The 17,456-nt window shown below is 37.1% G+C and overlaps 2 protein-coding genes and 1 pseudogene across 3 annotated transcripts; all 3 read right to left on the reverse strand.

Annotated features, from left to right (window-relative positions):
- Window positions 1–473: 473 nt before the first annotated feature.
- Window positions 474–5,080, reverse strand: LOC110051459 (uncharacterized; annotated as a pseudogene). Its single transcript, XR_016201948.1, has 2 exons — window positions 4,607–5,080; window positions 474–3,988 (listed from the first exon to the last, which is right to left on the reverse strand). The product of XR_016201948.1 is annotated as an uncharacterized LOC110051459 (transcript).
- Window positions 5,081–7,842: 2,762 nt separating this feature from the next.
- On the reverse strand, window positions 7,843–10,209 carry LOC110051447 (neuropeptide FF receptor 2-like). Its single transcript, XM_020757472.2, has one exon. The coding sequence runs from the start codon at window positions 9,807–9,809 to the stop codon at window positions 8,754–8,756; it is 1,056 nt and encodes a 351-aa protein (XP_020613131.1). The 5' UTR covers window positions 9,810–10,209; the 3' UTR covers window positions 7,843–8,753.
- A 2,792-nt stretch (window positions 10,210–13,001) lies between these two features.
- LOC110051437 (neuropeptide Y receptor type 6-like) lies at window positions 13,002–16,091 on the reverse strand. Its single transcript, XM_020757467.2, has one exon. It carries the CDS (start codon window positions 15,513–15,515, stop codon window positions 14,403–14,405), a length of 1,113 nt encoding a protein of 370 aa, XP_020613126.1. The 5' UTR covers window positions 15,516–16,091; the 3' UTR covers window positions 13,002–14,402.
- Window positions 16,092–17,456: the final 1,365 nt, after the last annotated feature.

Below are 17,456 nucleotides of genomic sequence, written 5' to 3' on the forward strand. Positions count from 1 at the left end.
AGAAGACTGGTAGCAAAAATCTGCCAAAAGAGTGTTCAGTTAGGAGAGGAAATAGTTGCTTTAAACACTCTTTGAACGATCATCTTACAAATGAAAAGCGATAGAATCATACCACAATTACAATGCCTTTCATCTTGGGTGTCATGAGAAAGCCATTTTGAACGAGACGATCACTACATTAGAACGTGATGATCCGTTTTCGTTTGAATAAACCTGTACTACTTGCCCTCCAATAAGAAATAGAAAGAGTTTGATTAACATTAATATTTAACGAAGTCTCCCGCTGCCCTCCTAGCGAGAAAATCCTGGTTTGATCTACTAATGCCTGCTGCATCAAAGTGGAAGACAAAGCTATGAAAAATTCAAATTAACTGGAAGCTCAATTTCTCATTTTGAGACTTTTCAGGTAATGTCAAGCATTTCAATAAGCAGTGTGATGATTTGAAAACGATAATTCAAACAAAGCAAAGCAAAACAAAAAAACCGATATTTTATTAGGACTAAAACAAAATAAAGCAACATTAGTGATTAGCATTCCAGCATAACACTTTCCTCATTAAAATCCTCATTTCTGAAAAAAAAAAGTCATTTCAAGATCATTGCGATATCAATCACGTTTTAAGGATATAATTAGTTGTGCTTGAGGGCTGGTTTTAATTGATCATTAAATGATTTCAGAACGGAATTGTTTTGAAAGTTGTATCGTTTTGACTAACTATTTTATCTAATTTGGTATATTTAATGAACATGGTGAATTTATATATGTGAATTCATCTTCAGCCAATATAGTAACATACCCTAGAAAGTATATAAAGTTTTAGCTCAATTAGTATCAGTCGTGGCCACGATAACGGCACTAGGGTAGAGAAAAATTGTGTTCCATTTTAAGAAGGTGTACTAAGACGAATAAGCGCGCACTAGGATAATGACCAAAATACTGATATTCTTCTGATATAGAACCGACATTGAAATATATACAACACGGTAGATAATGAAAATTTAACAACCGCCCACATTTTGGCTTACCTGGTATAGGCTTTTTTGCGAAAACATGATCACCCGAAGTGGTTTCACGAGAGAGGTATCAAATTAATAGATAACGTCGCCTTTGGTGTTGCTCCGTGGGCCACCGTACAAGTCGGCAGATTTAATTCTTCAGAAAATCTCCCTGGATATTTTTGTAGCGGGGTAGTGTTAAGGAGGATGGACGTGAATGGCTTTTAACAAAATCCTGCTGGATATACAGGGAAAATTGAAAGCTTGGAAATGACTGATAATGTTTTATCCCGGCATCGTTAGCTTAATCAGACTGTTACTCCAAGCAGGGTTCTCCCTTGGAATCGAGGGGCCCTCTTGGTGGTGGTTGCGTCACGTCGAGTTTTTCAACATTTATCACTGACTATCAATATTGTGCAAGAGAAGTGCATACCCTCTAACAGGACACTTTCAAATTCCATTTCGTGATTGGCTGAGGAGATGGTTTTAACTGAAATATTGAAGGCATGAAGTTTTTTTTTTATTTTTTTTAATTTTTTTTAAGCTTTCTTATGGTCTATTTAACAATTATTCCTCGAGCGTTCGTTGGATTTGCGATAGTAGATTGCCAACGAGGTGCTTAGCGCCGAGTTGGGTATAACCATGTCTTAGTATATTCTCAGCTCCGACTATTGCATTTCTAGCTCTCTGATTGGCTCAAAAACTCCGACTATGAGCCATTAGTCGGAGTTTTACCTTATATGGAAAACAGTGCGCCAAGTTTAAAAATTTTCCGCTCTGTAAAATTGTTGAAATAAAAATCGGCGGCAAAAACCCGATTAAGAATATACTAAAACAATTATTCCATTCGACCTTGTTGGATATGAAGTGATCATAACCAACTCGCGCTACGCGCTCGTTGGTTATTTATCACTTCATATCCAACGCGGTTTCATGGAATAATTGTTAAATATCCAACAGGTGCCATTGGAATAATTGTTTTATTAGAAAAAGCCCCCAAAATATAGTCAACTAGAATAACAGAAAAATATAAACGCCCCAAAAATTACGTATACGCCTACCCTATTTGTAAATGATGGTATAATGGCTCGTATGCCATGAAGGCTAAGCCAATGAAAACTCTTAAATTGTAGGTTTTAATAAAATTTAATTAGCCTGTGAACCACCTTTGTACTGATGGTTTTGTTTGTGACCAGGTATGTACCTCATCTTAGAGGGATTAGCAATATTGTGGAAATAGGTACAATTAATCGATGGTACGAATACAACTGGCACTCACTGGGTAGGTAATGCTTTATGAATGCAGTAATTAAGAAGACAGTAAAACTATATATGTGACTTAGGGAGACCTCTGCTTACAGCTATGTTCCCATCACCTGTTAGTGAAATGGGGAACGAGATTGCTTCTCTTGTTTAATTACTAAACCAGATATAGCTTACAAATGAGTTAATGTTACCTGACAATTCGAATATTAGGAGTTTCAAGTCCAACTTAAATCATCAATACCGTGAAACTGTGTTCATACTAGGCCGATGCATCTTAGTGTAATAGCGCGAATAAGATCTGTTTTATTGTGAAACATGAATTAAGTATATGCTCTATTTATTTATCATATATGAGCGAATCTCGGGGAAAAGTAAATTCCTTTGAGCATTCGTTATATCTATATAGCAACTTGGTCTACTCGAACTGTAAGGCTAAATGTTCATTTGAATGTTTCATTTGAAAAGGAGGCGACATCAAATCATGACGTTATGTCGCGTCTTGGATTTGTCATCTTCGACTAGTGATTTGTTGAGCTTCCTAAAATTCAGAAAACTACAGAAATGACTCAAAAATCAATAAAATAATACCAAAACGTCCACAAGATGCGACAACATCAGTGGGAAATGTAAACGTAATTTTCGAGTACAATGAATTGTCATACCAAATTGTTCACAGATAAAATTCAGGTAAATTTGCAAAGTTTGGCAAATTTTAGGTACATATATTAGGTCTTTTGTCGGGCAAGTTAGAAACAGAGTTTATTTGCGAAAAAAAGTAAAACTGAATTTATTTCAGATAATCTCCTGCGTACAGAGTTTTTCTGCATGCCTCTCCTTCCAAATGAAATACATGGATCTCAAATATATAACTCAAGTTTTCAATCTGTTTTGCCCATCCAACAGATCGAGCTGAAAGAATAACGCGATTTGTATCTAAAAAAATGACCGATTAAAAATTTGAAGAAAGTGACATTTTTGTTTTCCCAACAACTACCAGTCCTTGCTAATTATGGCCTCGTTGACTGAGCAGTTAAACTTTCTTACCGGCGCCTCTCGTGTCCATTGATGCTATCACCTGTTTCACGACAATTCATTTCAAGTAAGAACCAAACCAGTAGTTTGTTGTAGAATACGGCAGCTTGGTACATCGAAAGTTTGGGTTGGTAGAAGCATAAAAACCAAAGTTGTCCTCTGAAGCCACTGCCCCGGAACTTGCGTCCCATCCGCATCCTACAGATGAACTATCATGATGAAGCATCTGGCTATTGTCCTGCCACCATGCCACGTCACAATCAATACAGCTATGCCCTCGAACATTCATGTATTCTACCCTCTTGCATCTATTCAACCCCATAAAATCAATAGGATCGAAATCGGCAATCTTTGCACGGACGTAATCTTTATACACGACCCCATCTGTTTGGAAGCTGCAGGTTACTCTTCAATGTGATGAACGAGAGCGCAATTGCTTTATCTTGGAGAGGGATAGCCTAAACAGATTCCAGTTTGGATTATCTTCATTCGTAGGCCTGTCGACATATAGTGCCGACGATTTAAATACCCCTAATCCTGGTGTTCTCTCGGACATAAAAAGGGTCCATGCTGCTGTGGAGTCGGACGTCAGATCACAATACACTGAAAATGAATGTCCTTCGTTGTCAAAAATTCTGTAATATCCTGAGAATCGTGCACCTGTCCACAAGTGATCAAGGCAACTTCTTGGCTTCTGTGAAGTGAAAGTAACATGCAGATACTTGAAAATGGAAATGACTTTTCAATATAGGATGTCTATTTCCTTTTTCTCATGATGTCGCAAGCACACGGTGACACTGGTAAAGCATGCATTAACCTCTAGCGAACAGTCGACATCTCATTGGTCATTTCATGAAGAAAGTAGGTCCTGTTTGTTAATGGTTATCACTTTAATTTAACACACAACTGGCATTCTCTTTTCATCATATTTGTCGTTGATTTTTGTTTATTCTTTATCAAGCGCGATAATTAAAATTGCAATTGTTCGAACGATAATGTGTGTGATTTGACAGCTGTTCGTGATATTAAATCTTGTATAAACATTTCAGACAAGTCCATGCATTTTTTTTCTTTCAAGCGCTGGCGCTTTTTGTTTTGTAAATTTATTTTATATTTATTCAGTAAAATTATCGCCAGCATGTTTTTTCCTGAGAAGTTAAGAAATATAAATTGCGAAGTTAACTTTATTTTACCACTGCGACTTCTGTAACCGGTTGCCTTGCTTGATTTTCCTTTAAATTAAAAAATGCAAATTGGTAGAAATAAAAAGCGAAAGAAAATGCAAAAATTAGGGAACAGATCGAAAGCTTACCAGATCTTTTCTCATTATTTGTACAAAGACAAAACCATGCATCTTCTTAAGCTTGTCGCGTTCCTCGCTTGAAGTGATGCTCTCATTACTTAGTTCACACAATGCGTTTCGAGCTGCTAAAACTTGGTAATTAAAGGAGGAGCATTTTGGACTCGTTGCGCAAAGATGAGCGCATTGTAGCAAACTCCAACAAGTATGGCGTCCAATCTTTGGGCCTCCCGAGGCATACTGGTTAAGCGTTATGTACGCACCGTTGATGGCGATGTTATTGGGTGGCACCGGATCGACTTCCTGCCCAAAACATCAATTTGACAAGAAAATAATAACAGCAAACGTTTTCACAAGATGTAGGCCGGAGAGCGAAATTGAGAGCATCTTACTTCGGACAGTTGACGTTATTCTTGAATGTAAGGAATGCTCGACTAAATACACAGCAATTATTAAAGCTTGCGCAATTATTGCTTTCTGTTTGCAAATGAAAAAGAAAATCACCATAACACCCTGCGAGCTCCTGATCAAATAAGCGAGATAAATTAAATAAATGTAATACCAAACCCGACGAAGTTCTTTGGTTGTTAGTAACCTCATAGGTTTTGTATTTTTAGTTTGAAAATAAACGCAAAGTCCTGAAACAAAAAGTGTAATTGATAGCAAAGAAATACGGACATTCTGAATGTATATTTTCAATATATACAAAAACGCTTCGTTCTATTTCAATAATGTTAATGTTCGAATTTAATAAACGACTACGCGCCAAACAGAGGGATTCATTATCTGTTTCAAATTTCACATCGCTTGGAAATTGTCAATCAAGTTAATTGCTCACTAAATTGCCTTGCTCTGAGATCATGGATCTAATATCTCACGTGAACCCAGCTTCTATGCGTGGGGGCATAAGTTAACTTATGAAGAAACGCCATTTATTTTAACTTATGAGGTCGAAATTACCATATCTTGACATGCAAAACTCTTGATCAAAACACACTCGAGAATTGTGTGGTACATGTACACGTTCAAGATCCACCTTTTTACTTTTCGTTAATTTTATGTTCGCATGGAAGCGTAAAAATTCCTCTTTTTTTGGCTTGGAACACGCACGCAACAGAAAAGGTCTTGAAATCAGGAGCTTACTAATACAAACGCTACAATTACAACAAAAGAGCGTGAGCGCATGGTTGTGGACCGAGAACTTAATTTATTATTATTATTATTATTATTATTATTATTATTATTATTATTTTTTATTATTATTATTATTATTATCATTATTATTATATTAGTATTTATTTTATTAATTTTTTTTTGCCATGCACTTGACTCACAGGAGTTGCAACACTACTGAATCAATCATCTGCAAATGATCAGTCTGCTCTTGTTCTTGACGCTGTTTACTAATTACAACTGCCATGCAACAGAATAATCCGTGGCTCCACAGAGTATTTTTATTATTATTACTGTTGTTTTTTTAAAAATTAACGCTATAAGCAAACGACGTTTCGACCGTTCGAAGGTCGTTTTCAAGTTCGGTAGAAGAATAAAATTACTTAGCAAATACTTTCGCGCGGAGCGCGCGGTCACATTGTTTGTTGAGTTTCGGCGTTAAAATTCTAATAAAAAGCCTTTCAAAACTCAGACAGTCAAGCTTGCTTTGGAACTTCTTGAGAATTTCAAATTTTTTTTTTGTCACGTCCTCTGGACTCTTTCCGTCTTGTACTTTGAGGTGAACGTCCAATTGCTGACCCTTTGTGTTCTTCTATACGCTTGTGCAAGTGCCGGCAATAATAGGCGACATCACTGTATTTAACTTTTTATCGCCCATTGTTCCATACACATATTTTAGCGTTTTAACCATATATTTATGAATGTAATTTTGTTTTTCTACCAAACTTGAAAACGACCTTGGAACGGTCGAAACGTCGTTTGCTTATAGCGTTAATTTTTATCACAAAATCAATTTCAAAGAATTATTATTTTCATTTTATTTATTTGGTTTTATTTGGTTTTTCTTATGGTGTTCATTATGAAGAACTCTCTTTCTCTCCATCGTCTTCGCTTTTCTTTTATCATGATGTCTGTATTGTTTTCATGATATGGGGTAACTTGGGTGGACATTGCTAGAAAGTATGACTAAACCAAAGCGATGTATATTGACTTTTTATTTTCGTTTTATGTCCATTTAAAACGCTAAAAGTTGTCCCAACTGGTTGGTGGCTGACCAGTTCGCTATTTACAAAGCAATAATGAGCTGAATTTGGAATCACCAAACTCAAATCCATTAATTAAGTGATAGACAGGAGGAGTCGAGTTTGCAAGTCCAGCGCTCTTCTTTTTTTAATTTTTTTCTGCAGTCAGATAATCAGTTACTTGTGTTACTTGAAATGCAAAAAATGGTACCGGTCACCGACTTCGTTTCAGAGAGTGTGTGGAAAACTACCCTGATTTGGAAAAATTTGCCCACGTGATTCAGCATAGTCTACAAGGGTTTATAGTTAAAAACATCGAAGGTGAGTCAATGGAGGCAAACGATCTTAGTCATATTTTGTAGAAGTGGGTCTGTTGCGTAAATAATTCCAAATGTTACCGACGTTTTCACAAAACTTAACCCTGTAAGAGGCATTTGAAACCGCCCCACAGACAAACGAAGAGCTAAAAAGAAGGAATTGGAAGGTGCATTTTGCAAAAAATTCAAACATCTAGTCGATAGATTTTCATTTTTTCGCTAAACGTAGAAAATGACCCATCAAAAGAAAAATAGGGGTCACCGAACGTCCAAGATCGTTAAATCCAGGCAAAGCTATAGCAATGGCCATCTGCCCTATCATTGTTCGTTCTATTACTTAGCGCACGCGCTCATGCATGGCGTGTGAATTTGCGTGCGCAGTAAGGATGCGCAGAAACAATTAGCGCGAACGTCCTTAACCTCGGCGCCTCCACTACTTCTTTTGAGCACAGCCAAAAGAAGTAACATAAGCATTTGCCTTCATATTGTTAAGGTAAAAATAACAGAGTGGTCCGTACTACAAGGGAATTCCGAGAAAAACAGAAAAGCGATAAAATGTAGTTTATAGTCATAATTACTTAAGGGTGTAGCCAGTCTCACAGAGGTTAATTGCGTGGCCAGCTGATTAATCAACAAATCTTAATTAAACCATGGATGAGAATCAAGGTTACAAATTGGCTGAAGGGAATTGCTTCTTATATATCATGATAATCAAAGAAAACATCCTAACGGCATCTCTTAAACACTGATTGAAGAGAATTTTAATATCCATCTTATAATTAATATATGATCCTTCGTGAGAACCACTACCAGAGGCGCTGATTAATTTAAAAAAAAAAAAAACAATCAAGCTGATGTTTTCTAGCGCTGATTAATTTAAAAAAATCATAATGATGTTTTCCGACTTTCAGTTCCAGTCCAAGAGTCATTTTCTAAAATAAGAGTAGAAAATCAGGGCGACCGTACACGAATTGTCACAGCATAAACGATTTGGAGAATGTTTGAATTTCCCAGCAAGCCTTTTTATTTGGAGGCTAGGAATGAATGCCTCTACAGATTCCCTTCATTAAAATAAAGTGTAGCTAGATGCAATCCTTTAAAGGAGGGCCCAAATCATATTTCGAGAACACCAGGCGAGAACTCTTCCCAGCCCGAATTTGTTGGCCACATTTTGGCAAAGGGAAACTACAACGGTATCGTTCAATTAATATTCATTAATTTTATATCAGTGTGTAAACATAGTTTCAACGAAACGATGAAAATATTCTTCTAATTTCTGCAAAAAAAATAAGACGTGCCATTATTTCATTTCGTTTGACAGTATTATAAGAGGCGGCTTGGATGTTTAGCTAGGTTTATTAGAACTTTTAATAACCATCGAATGTCGATTGCCTTCTGAAACATCAGACGTATGCAAATGAATTTCAGTGCTTTAAGTAGTCTTCCAGTGATTCCACATGATTGGCTGTTATCAAGTGGATTTTAAAAACGCAAAATAGGGCATTTACAGCTCAATAGCTCAATCATTTTCAAAACATAACTTCCGCGACGAAGAGGTGCCTTGGTAGAATAACTTACATGACATTATAAACACTGCATTTGCTCTTTTTCTCACGTTTTTTGCTTAAAATGCATAATGGAAGTTCATCAGATAGAGAAAGTCTTAAACCTAACGAGTTTTACAGATTGCGTTGTATTTTTCTTCTTGCCCTTCCAAGGGGCAAGTGCCCCTAAGATATGTGATAGCCCTCGGCGAAACTTATCATTGAAAATAAAATAAATGCACGGATTCAGAGAAGCGTTGGAGTAAAATATAAAATGAGCTGTAAAACCGAAGGTTTCAGCGTTGCAAGGTATTTTCCTTTTCCAAGTAAAAAAGAACAAAATGGCATACACATTTATGGGCGCTATGCAGGCTATAAACACGATAAGTATAGCTATCACGTTTTTCACAACCTTGGCATCTTCTTTCAACCTTCGCGCTGTGATGGACCTTGGCAAAGCTTTGCATCGTGCCATTCCTCGCTTGAGATTCACGATAATAAGAGCATAAAGAACGGTGACGACACACATTGGAACAACAATGAAGACTGCAAGTAAGACCACGTATTGAGTTTCGGCTGACCTTCGTTCATCGAACTTGGGAGCCCAGCTTGGTGAGCAGTACATTTTCTTGTCATCCTCTAGTTTAATTCTAAACGTGTAAAAATAAAAACTGTGCAGGACAATGGATACGATCCATATAGATGGGATGATGCATTTAAAGAGTTTAGTCTTCGCAATCTGTTTTCGTAAAGGGAATACTATACCCCTGTGCCTGTCAACGGCAATGGCCAGGAGACTAAGAATTGACACAGCCGTTGAAACGTCCTGCAAAAAGGAGAGGACTTTGCATAGAGCCAGCCCTAAGAATCCGCCAACAAGCCATCGCCGCGGAGCGACAAGTATCTCTGTTATCTGTCGCGGTACAGCCAGGAGTGTTATCAGAATATCTGCGACCGCCATGTTGACGATTAGGTAGTTGGTGATAGTTTGCATTCGCTGGTTCTTAGTGACAATGACAATCAGCGAAGAGTTTCCCAAAATGGAAAACAACATTAGGAAAATGTAAAATGATATCTTGACTCCTTCGATTATCACCGTATCACCACTGTATGGTTTACAGATGAATTCATTGAGCACGGTAGCATTTGAATGATCCATGGTACAAACCGTCTGACCCCGGCTTTTTGTTTCTCGCTGGTAGCAAAAAAAATAAAATAAAATAAAATAAAATACAACAAACCCACAAAGCGCGCGGCTGTAGTCTATCTTATCGTGTATAACCTTGTCACAGCACTTCCTTTATGGAGCTTGTGTTACTTCAGTGGAAACTTCCTATTTACAGGTGTCCGGTCCGGCGTAGAATTAACTTGTGAATGCCGTGTCACGTTGTGTAGCTATTGCCGTTATACACGCACGTTATCTACAGTGTATATGGATTTCGACTGTCCTTCATACTAGCTAGCATAAACAGTATTAATTAATAAAACATAAAAGAGATAACGTTTGAAAAGCTGACATCTTCGCGGAAAGTTGAAACCATGGGCAGCTTCGTTTTCTCTCAGCACGAGACACCTGTCTATACATGTTCCTTCTTGTATTTACGGACGCTAATTTTGTACGCGTATTCATGCCAACCAACGAGACTTAATTATGTTTGCTCTAAGAAAAGTCACGTTGCCAGTATTTTATTGAATCCTGCAGCTCACTTTCAAGCTCTCTTATTAGTGTAGTATTCAATGCTGGCCAAGACTAACATCCAACCTATATGGGCCCTATAAAAACTGTAAACTCCAAATGAATTGTGTCGAAGTTCATGAGGTTTCAGACGCCGCTCTCGACATAAATTGCTCCCCCTGAAATTGATATTTGTTTTCAGAACGAATGACAAAAATATGCCATTTATCGGCCATACGTCTAGATTATACATGTGCTCATGGTTTAGTTAGTTTTTACCAATCATTTTCCTTTTTAATTGCGATTTTTTCCCCTCATGTCTCGACTGCATTGGTTTATGGCCAAATCTGGCATCTACAATACAATCAAAAACGGCCACAAATCTTTCCCGCACTAGACATAATAGGTTAAGCTCAGAACATCTACACAAGTACAAAGTGAAGAAAAGAAACTCTGTTTCGTGAAGGTTAACTCTCATTATATGAAGTTTTCTGATGATATAATCGATGTTACAGCATATGCTGATGTCAGTCAGTGTTTTCTTTTTTCTCATAATTCCTTCATTTACAACGCTTGCTGCACGTAGATTGCAATCGAACAGTGCAGTCTCGACTCGCCTCTCTTGCCCAATTAAGTATCTAACTCGTTTTCCCACGAAAAAAATTGCGTGTTTCGTTCTATTTAGGCGATGTGAGTTTAACAAAATGGGATAGAAGCCAGTAACTCCAGTCAAAAAAATAATATAAGGTTTGACAACTTGACAGGCGGCCGTCCATCAGACAAAATTAAGGAGTGCAGAAAGCCGTCAGACAATTATATCAGTGTGACTAAATCTTTTGAACGTGTATTTCATATAAGTGTGTTTATTAATTTCTTTTTTTTTTTTTTTTTTTTTTAACAAAAGGGATTACAAGAAAACAAACCAAAATATGATCATTAAAGACGTTTGTCTCTTAACACTGGGAAATGCGAAAAAATATATGACGAGAAACGATGAATCTGTGAAAAATAAAATAAAATGACATAAAAATTAAGGCTTATTAAAACTTGTTTTATTTACATTGTTAAAACACAGTTAAGCCCTGATGACGAATGATAAAAAGAAAAAAATGACCATTTCTGGTTAATGCAGGTTCTTTCAACTTGCTTGCTTGGTTTATTTGCTTTCCATCGAGACACTGTGATGAAGTACCAAGAGCGATGAAAAAAAAAATAGACTTAAAAATGGCTTACTACAGCTTTGAGTGGGTGAAAGAGCCCGACTTTTAACTTTTAAGTGAAATTTACCACGATCTAATGTATTTTTTGTGGTAAATATATTTCCTCTTTGTGATATATATGCGACATACAAACGTCACAAATAACCCAAATAAACGAATGGCCCTGACTATAAATTTTTGAAATTAAAATTGGCTCTGATTAACATTTATTCATTTCGTCATGGTGATTTTTTTCCTATTTGAAAAATAACGCAGAATCTGTCTTGTCGATTTTTATTTTATTCTGCATGAATAATTTTTTAGTTTATATTTCTAATTTTCAGCTCTGTCTTCCTATTTAAACAATAGAGTGTTTCTGTCGAGGAAATATCGGCTGATAGTTGCCCCGCGGAAATTTGATGTTCTTAAAAAATATATTTGCCCGAGAAACGAAGCTTCGAGGGCTAATATGCTAGTTTTAAGAACGTCAAATCTCCAAGGAGCAACTATCAGACCGATAGCTGCGACACATAAGCACTCTATTGTATTTATTGTTCACCACTAAATTTTCTTCTGTGCGCCAGCTCAAAAATCATATTGAGTAGTTTTCGACTTTTTTAGATGAAAGCCGTGAAAGTCAAATGCAAAATTTGAAAAAGAACACAAACAAAAACCCTCTTAATACAAATTCAATTGTTTATTTTCTATAAGCCCGGCCGCCTGTTTACAGAAATATTTTCACGGTGCGTACTATCCATCGGGTATATTCCTCGGACGGGCACTATGGGCTGATAGTGTCTCTCCACGGATAAACACTATCGCGTTGCGTGATCAATTTAAACCAATAAGAATCGGAGAAAATTTAGTGGTGAACTATAACGACATTTAGTCAGAATTCTACTAGTATACTAATGCAAATACTGTAATCTAATTGGCTAAGCGATTGCACAATATCAGCCATTAGTGTGCAGTGGCTGGAGATCGTCTACGAAATGGCGGTGTTTTTTAACGTTTTCCTAAAGGATTGGAGGAAAAGTTTGCTGCAAATGGATAATTGAATTCCTAAGAAGACTAAACGAAGGACATTTACGGTTTCTTGACTTTAAAGTTGAAATTATAGGGGGGGGGGGGGGGGGAAATGATGCGCGCGTGTACAAAACTTCAATTTTAAATGACAATTCAATCCGAGCGATCTTTTTAAGGCGCAGAGTCTAATAATACGTCGAGAAGTAACTGAAAACCGTTATCTGAAGTAAATTTTAGTAAAAATTCTACTAAAACAAGTCGACCAAAACTTTGTACCGAGATTATTTACATCGTTTCGCAAAGTTCTGTGCAACTGTTTTAGATATCTCCTCGAAAAATATCATTCTTAACAACATCAGATGTCGAAAACAAATTTTGAAGTTCATGTGAAGCCCTTCAAAGTGCTAGTGAAATGAAACTGATGTTGGGGGAAGGGGAGATCAGATTCAGATTTCAGATTCAGATTTTTATTGTTTTGCACTATTTACAAAAATTATAACTTTGACAGTATTTACAGAAATTACATTAATTAAAAAGAGAAAAGAAATATAACAGTGAATAGCCAAAATGAAATGTGCTCAGTGACCAAAGTAGCAAAGGCTTTCGTGTTGGTCACTGACACGTACAAACAATTGAAACGACATATCAATTATGTTAATATCGAAAAAGTACCGTGAAAAGGAAAAAAAATGCGTAAAAGGATGGTAGAACGTAGATAACGTAGGGTCGTCATGTGTAGTAAAAGGATTTTTTGTTTGTGGCCCGCATGCGAGTTAATTAGTTTTATTCGTTGTGCTTTGCGTTACTCGTGATCCGAAGACTCTTTACTGCCTATTATTAGAAATAAAAGCTTGTCCTCTCTGTTCCTCGAAAAAACAATCTGATAATAGTTTCATTCAGTTACGACTTTTTTAGTGGAAAAGGCAATGTCGCACTCACGTAAACATTATCGGACAACAAACTTTGTAATTCGGGTAGTTTTATGGCGTTTTAGATAGAGAAGTCTTTGCAAACATGTTATTAACACAGATGTGCTCTCTGTATCAGCTGTGTTTTGAATGTTCAATAAAGTCTTTGTAGTTTTTTCGTCGCGCGATGGGTTTATTGTTATTTTACTTTATTTTTCGGATATTATTGGAAGTTCCATGCTGTACAAAAAGTGTCAGTGCTGATTAGATCTTCGTACATTTATCTGTCCCGAGAAACGGAGATAATATAGAATGAGAGGCAAGTTAGCCAATCGACCTCAGAGGCCGCCGTCCTGTTATTTAGCGCAGAAAAAAGGCGTCTTAGGTCGGATCCAAATTTTGAGCATGCGCAGAGTGCTCATTTTTTGGTTGGGCTAATCAGTTTTTGTAGAAAGAACTTTGAGTCTGCGCGGAAAGACGAAAACAAATGTTAATCATGGGCTTTAAAATCGCCTGAGGTCTTGATTCAATCACGACCTCCGGGCGGTTGTAAACTCTTACTTATGAAATACATCCGTTTGAGCATCCGAAACTCTCCTTGAGTCAACCAGCAACACAAATTGTTTGATATTGTTTATTTTGTAACTGAGGTCACTGATGTTGCACGTCCGTTCGATTTTGTAACTGATACTAACAATCTTTTCCGGTCAATACTGAAAAAAAATGATTATAATAACAATCACACCGGTGAAGAGCTTGTCATTGAAAACTGAAATACAAACATTAGAGAGTCTACAATGCTTATGAATTGTGAAGTATAATGATCTACGATCCCCAATTCATTAAAGCCGAAGTTTTTTCCTTTTGTTTTGTTCTTTTCTTTCTGTCTTTTTGATAACTCTGGGATACCGCCAAGTCATAACTAGATAGAAAGACTAATTGTTTCAGACTTGAGAATCTTTTAGCTTCATTGTTTCACGTTTGGTCCTGTTTTCCTCCATTATCGCCCTGATTTTGCCGACATGCAAGACCCTCAAAATATCCATTAGACTTCGACGATATCTGTCATGTAGAATGAAATAGATGCATGGGTTCACTGACGCGTTTGAATACAGAATAAAGTGGGCCGCGAAAACAACGTTTTCGATGCCGCAAGGCATTTTCCAATCCCAAACGTAGTAAAACAAAATACCGCAAACATTGACAGGGATTACACACACAACGAGAGCAATAAGTATTGCCATAATGATTCTGACAACTTTGGTGTCTTCTCTTAACCTTCGTGATGTGAGACGACTCGAAGGACCCTTGCTTGCAATTCTGCTCCTCTTGAGATTTAGGATAATGGCAGAATACAATATTATAACTACACATGTCGGAATAGCGATCAAGCAAACCAATAGTATTAGAAAGTAAATTTCTTGTGACTTTGTGTTGTCGAATTTGGGCGCCCAGCTTAGCGCGCAGTACGTTTCTGAATCGTTAATTTCTAAACGAAAAATATAAAAGTACACCAGGTGGAGACCCATCGAAATTATCCATATTAGCGATATGATAATTTTACACAGTTTAGCCGGCTGCATCATGAGTTCTCTACGCAAAGGGAACACAATTCCTCTGTATCTATCGATGGCCATGACCACCAGGCTAAGAATAGATACTCCAGTTGAGATGTCTTGAAAGAAGGACAAGCTTTTGCAGAGAACTGAACCCAACAGCCCAGCAATTAACCATCTCCGAGGTCCAAGCAATATCTCTGTGATCTGCCGCGGCACGGCCAGCACTGTTATTAGTATATCTGAAACCGCCATGTTAGCTATGAGATAATTGGTAATGGTTTGCATTCGCTTGTTTCTCCTAATAACAGCAATGAGTAAAGAGTTTCCAAAGATGGAAAACAGTAGTACCATGCAGTAGCAGAATATTTTCACTCCTTTAGTTGTGTCTGTATCGCTTTGGTATGGTTTACACCTGTATTCCCTGAGTCCCCGAGTAACATTTGTACTACCCATAGTCCAAAACGATTGAGTCGTTGATGACTTTGTAGTGATATCCATTAGCCTTTGAATTAAGTAACAAACTGGGTGACTGTTTATCTTGTCTTCTGCGAACTGGAAATACAGCTTACCGTAGCTTTCAAATGATAGCTATCGTGTCTTAAATATTTAAAAGCAACATCCTAAGTTTACACAGTGCCACCTACTCTCATCCGATTTCCTTTGGCCTTAGTATGGACGAGTATATTTTGAAACTCGACGAAAAATATGGAACCGGTATCTGGGGTGGCCAAATTCTGGATGAAACAACTTTTAATAAGTGCTTTTCTACGTGTCTCCTCGTGAAATCACTTCTCAGCTTTAAATTTATTCATGCATTATCACAAATTGCAAATTTTCATAACAACTAGTCTGTTTACAATTCCCTGCCGCGGACTTCCGATTACCTTATTTTTCCAGCTGACGGAGGAGGTTAATCATGAAATAATTGCGATCCAGCTCCCTGGAACTGAAGAAGTGCACGGATCATGGGTTTAAATGAATTGTCGCTTGTTTCTTCAGAAATGAGTATAATTGATGTGACAGACTCTTTTTTCTAGCTAGATTAATATGTATATCGCTTCATCATCTTCTTGCTTGAACAACAGCCTGGGGTCAAATGATGCAAACATGACAAACAGGTATGCGTTATTATTATTTTTTTTTTTCCTGTTTTCCTTTTATTCCGAATTTTTTCCATGAGTGTGTTGCCTCCCCTTTGTAACATTTCTTTTCCCCAGGTGCTTGGGTCAGCTCTGCAGGACTCTAGTGTTACCACCAAGAAAGCTTTGTTATCACAAAATTAATTCACTGCACGACGCACTGGTATTCACGTTATCATGTTTTATTTAAATACGTCGTTAAAAAAAAAATAATATAATATCAGCTTAAATAAGTTGCTCGAAAAGTCGGCACACAATGGAATAATGACGTTTACGGCACGTTGAAGCTACTGCGGTGAATTGTCATCTCAAAAATGATGGTTGCAAGATTAAGTTGTGCACAAATAGCAGATATAACATTAAAATACCGACCGGAAACATATGTATACCACAACGTTTTCAGTGGCGTTCGCGGGCTCTGATTGGCCTCAGGGTAAACAGAAGCTTCCGAATATTAAAAAAATAACAAACAAACATAAAAACAGATCGGATTACAAAAAAAACTTAGAAAACACAATGTCCATATTATTTGCTAAATTTTAGTCGCATCACGCTCGAAAGCGTCCTTGTTACCAAACTCCTGACCAAACTGCTCTGTTTTCTGAAACCCCCGGGAATTGCTTTTCCCTACAGTAACCTATTAGCGGGAGACAATTGCCTAGTAGAAGTTATCGTTTACATCTTAGCGTGATACAAAAATAATATAACACAGCATGCTGGCCAATTAAATAATATATTCCTATAAATAGTTGATGGAATCACGCTTTTAAACTCAATACAACATACGTAAGTGCGAATCAATAAGCACTTAATGGCTGGCCCCTCAGTGGCATTATCATGAATCTTTGCCAAGTCGAAGAAGGATGTAAGTTGCTCTAGACTCGCGTGACGTCATCGCCGCAATATTGGATGACATTTACAAAAGATTTCTAACTACAATTGTAGCTCCTTTTGTTTGTCATCTAATATCACCGCCAGACCTTTGTATCTCTTCTCTTTGAATCTCTCGGGATTGGTGGCAAGCCATCAATATTTTCTATTTTTTTCCAACATCCTCTTTATCGATATCATCCTTTATCTTCCGTACAAATGAAAGAAAAATCTGTTATCGGATTTGCTACTGAAACGAATCGTTATTACTCCGGGGTTTCAACCCAATGAAATTCATATTTCATCTAATGCAAGTACTGTTCAGTAATTAAAAACTTAAGAAATAACCTAAGCGACTGTCTTTTGAGGTCCAAAAACAAAATGAGGAGCCCTCAAGAAAAAACTTTGTAAAACTCAAGTCATATCTAAT

The sequence above is a fragment of the Orbicella faveolata genome, unplaced genomic scaffold (genome assembly GCF_042242905.1).
Source record: "Orbicella faveolata isolate gen_17 unplaced genomic scaffold, um_ofav_v1 contig_35, whole genome shotgun sequence".
Classification (NCBI taxonomy): Eukaryota; Metazoa; Cnidaria; class Anthozoa; order Scleractinia; family Merulinidae; genus Orbicella; species Orbicella faveolata.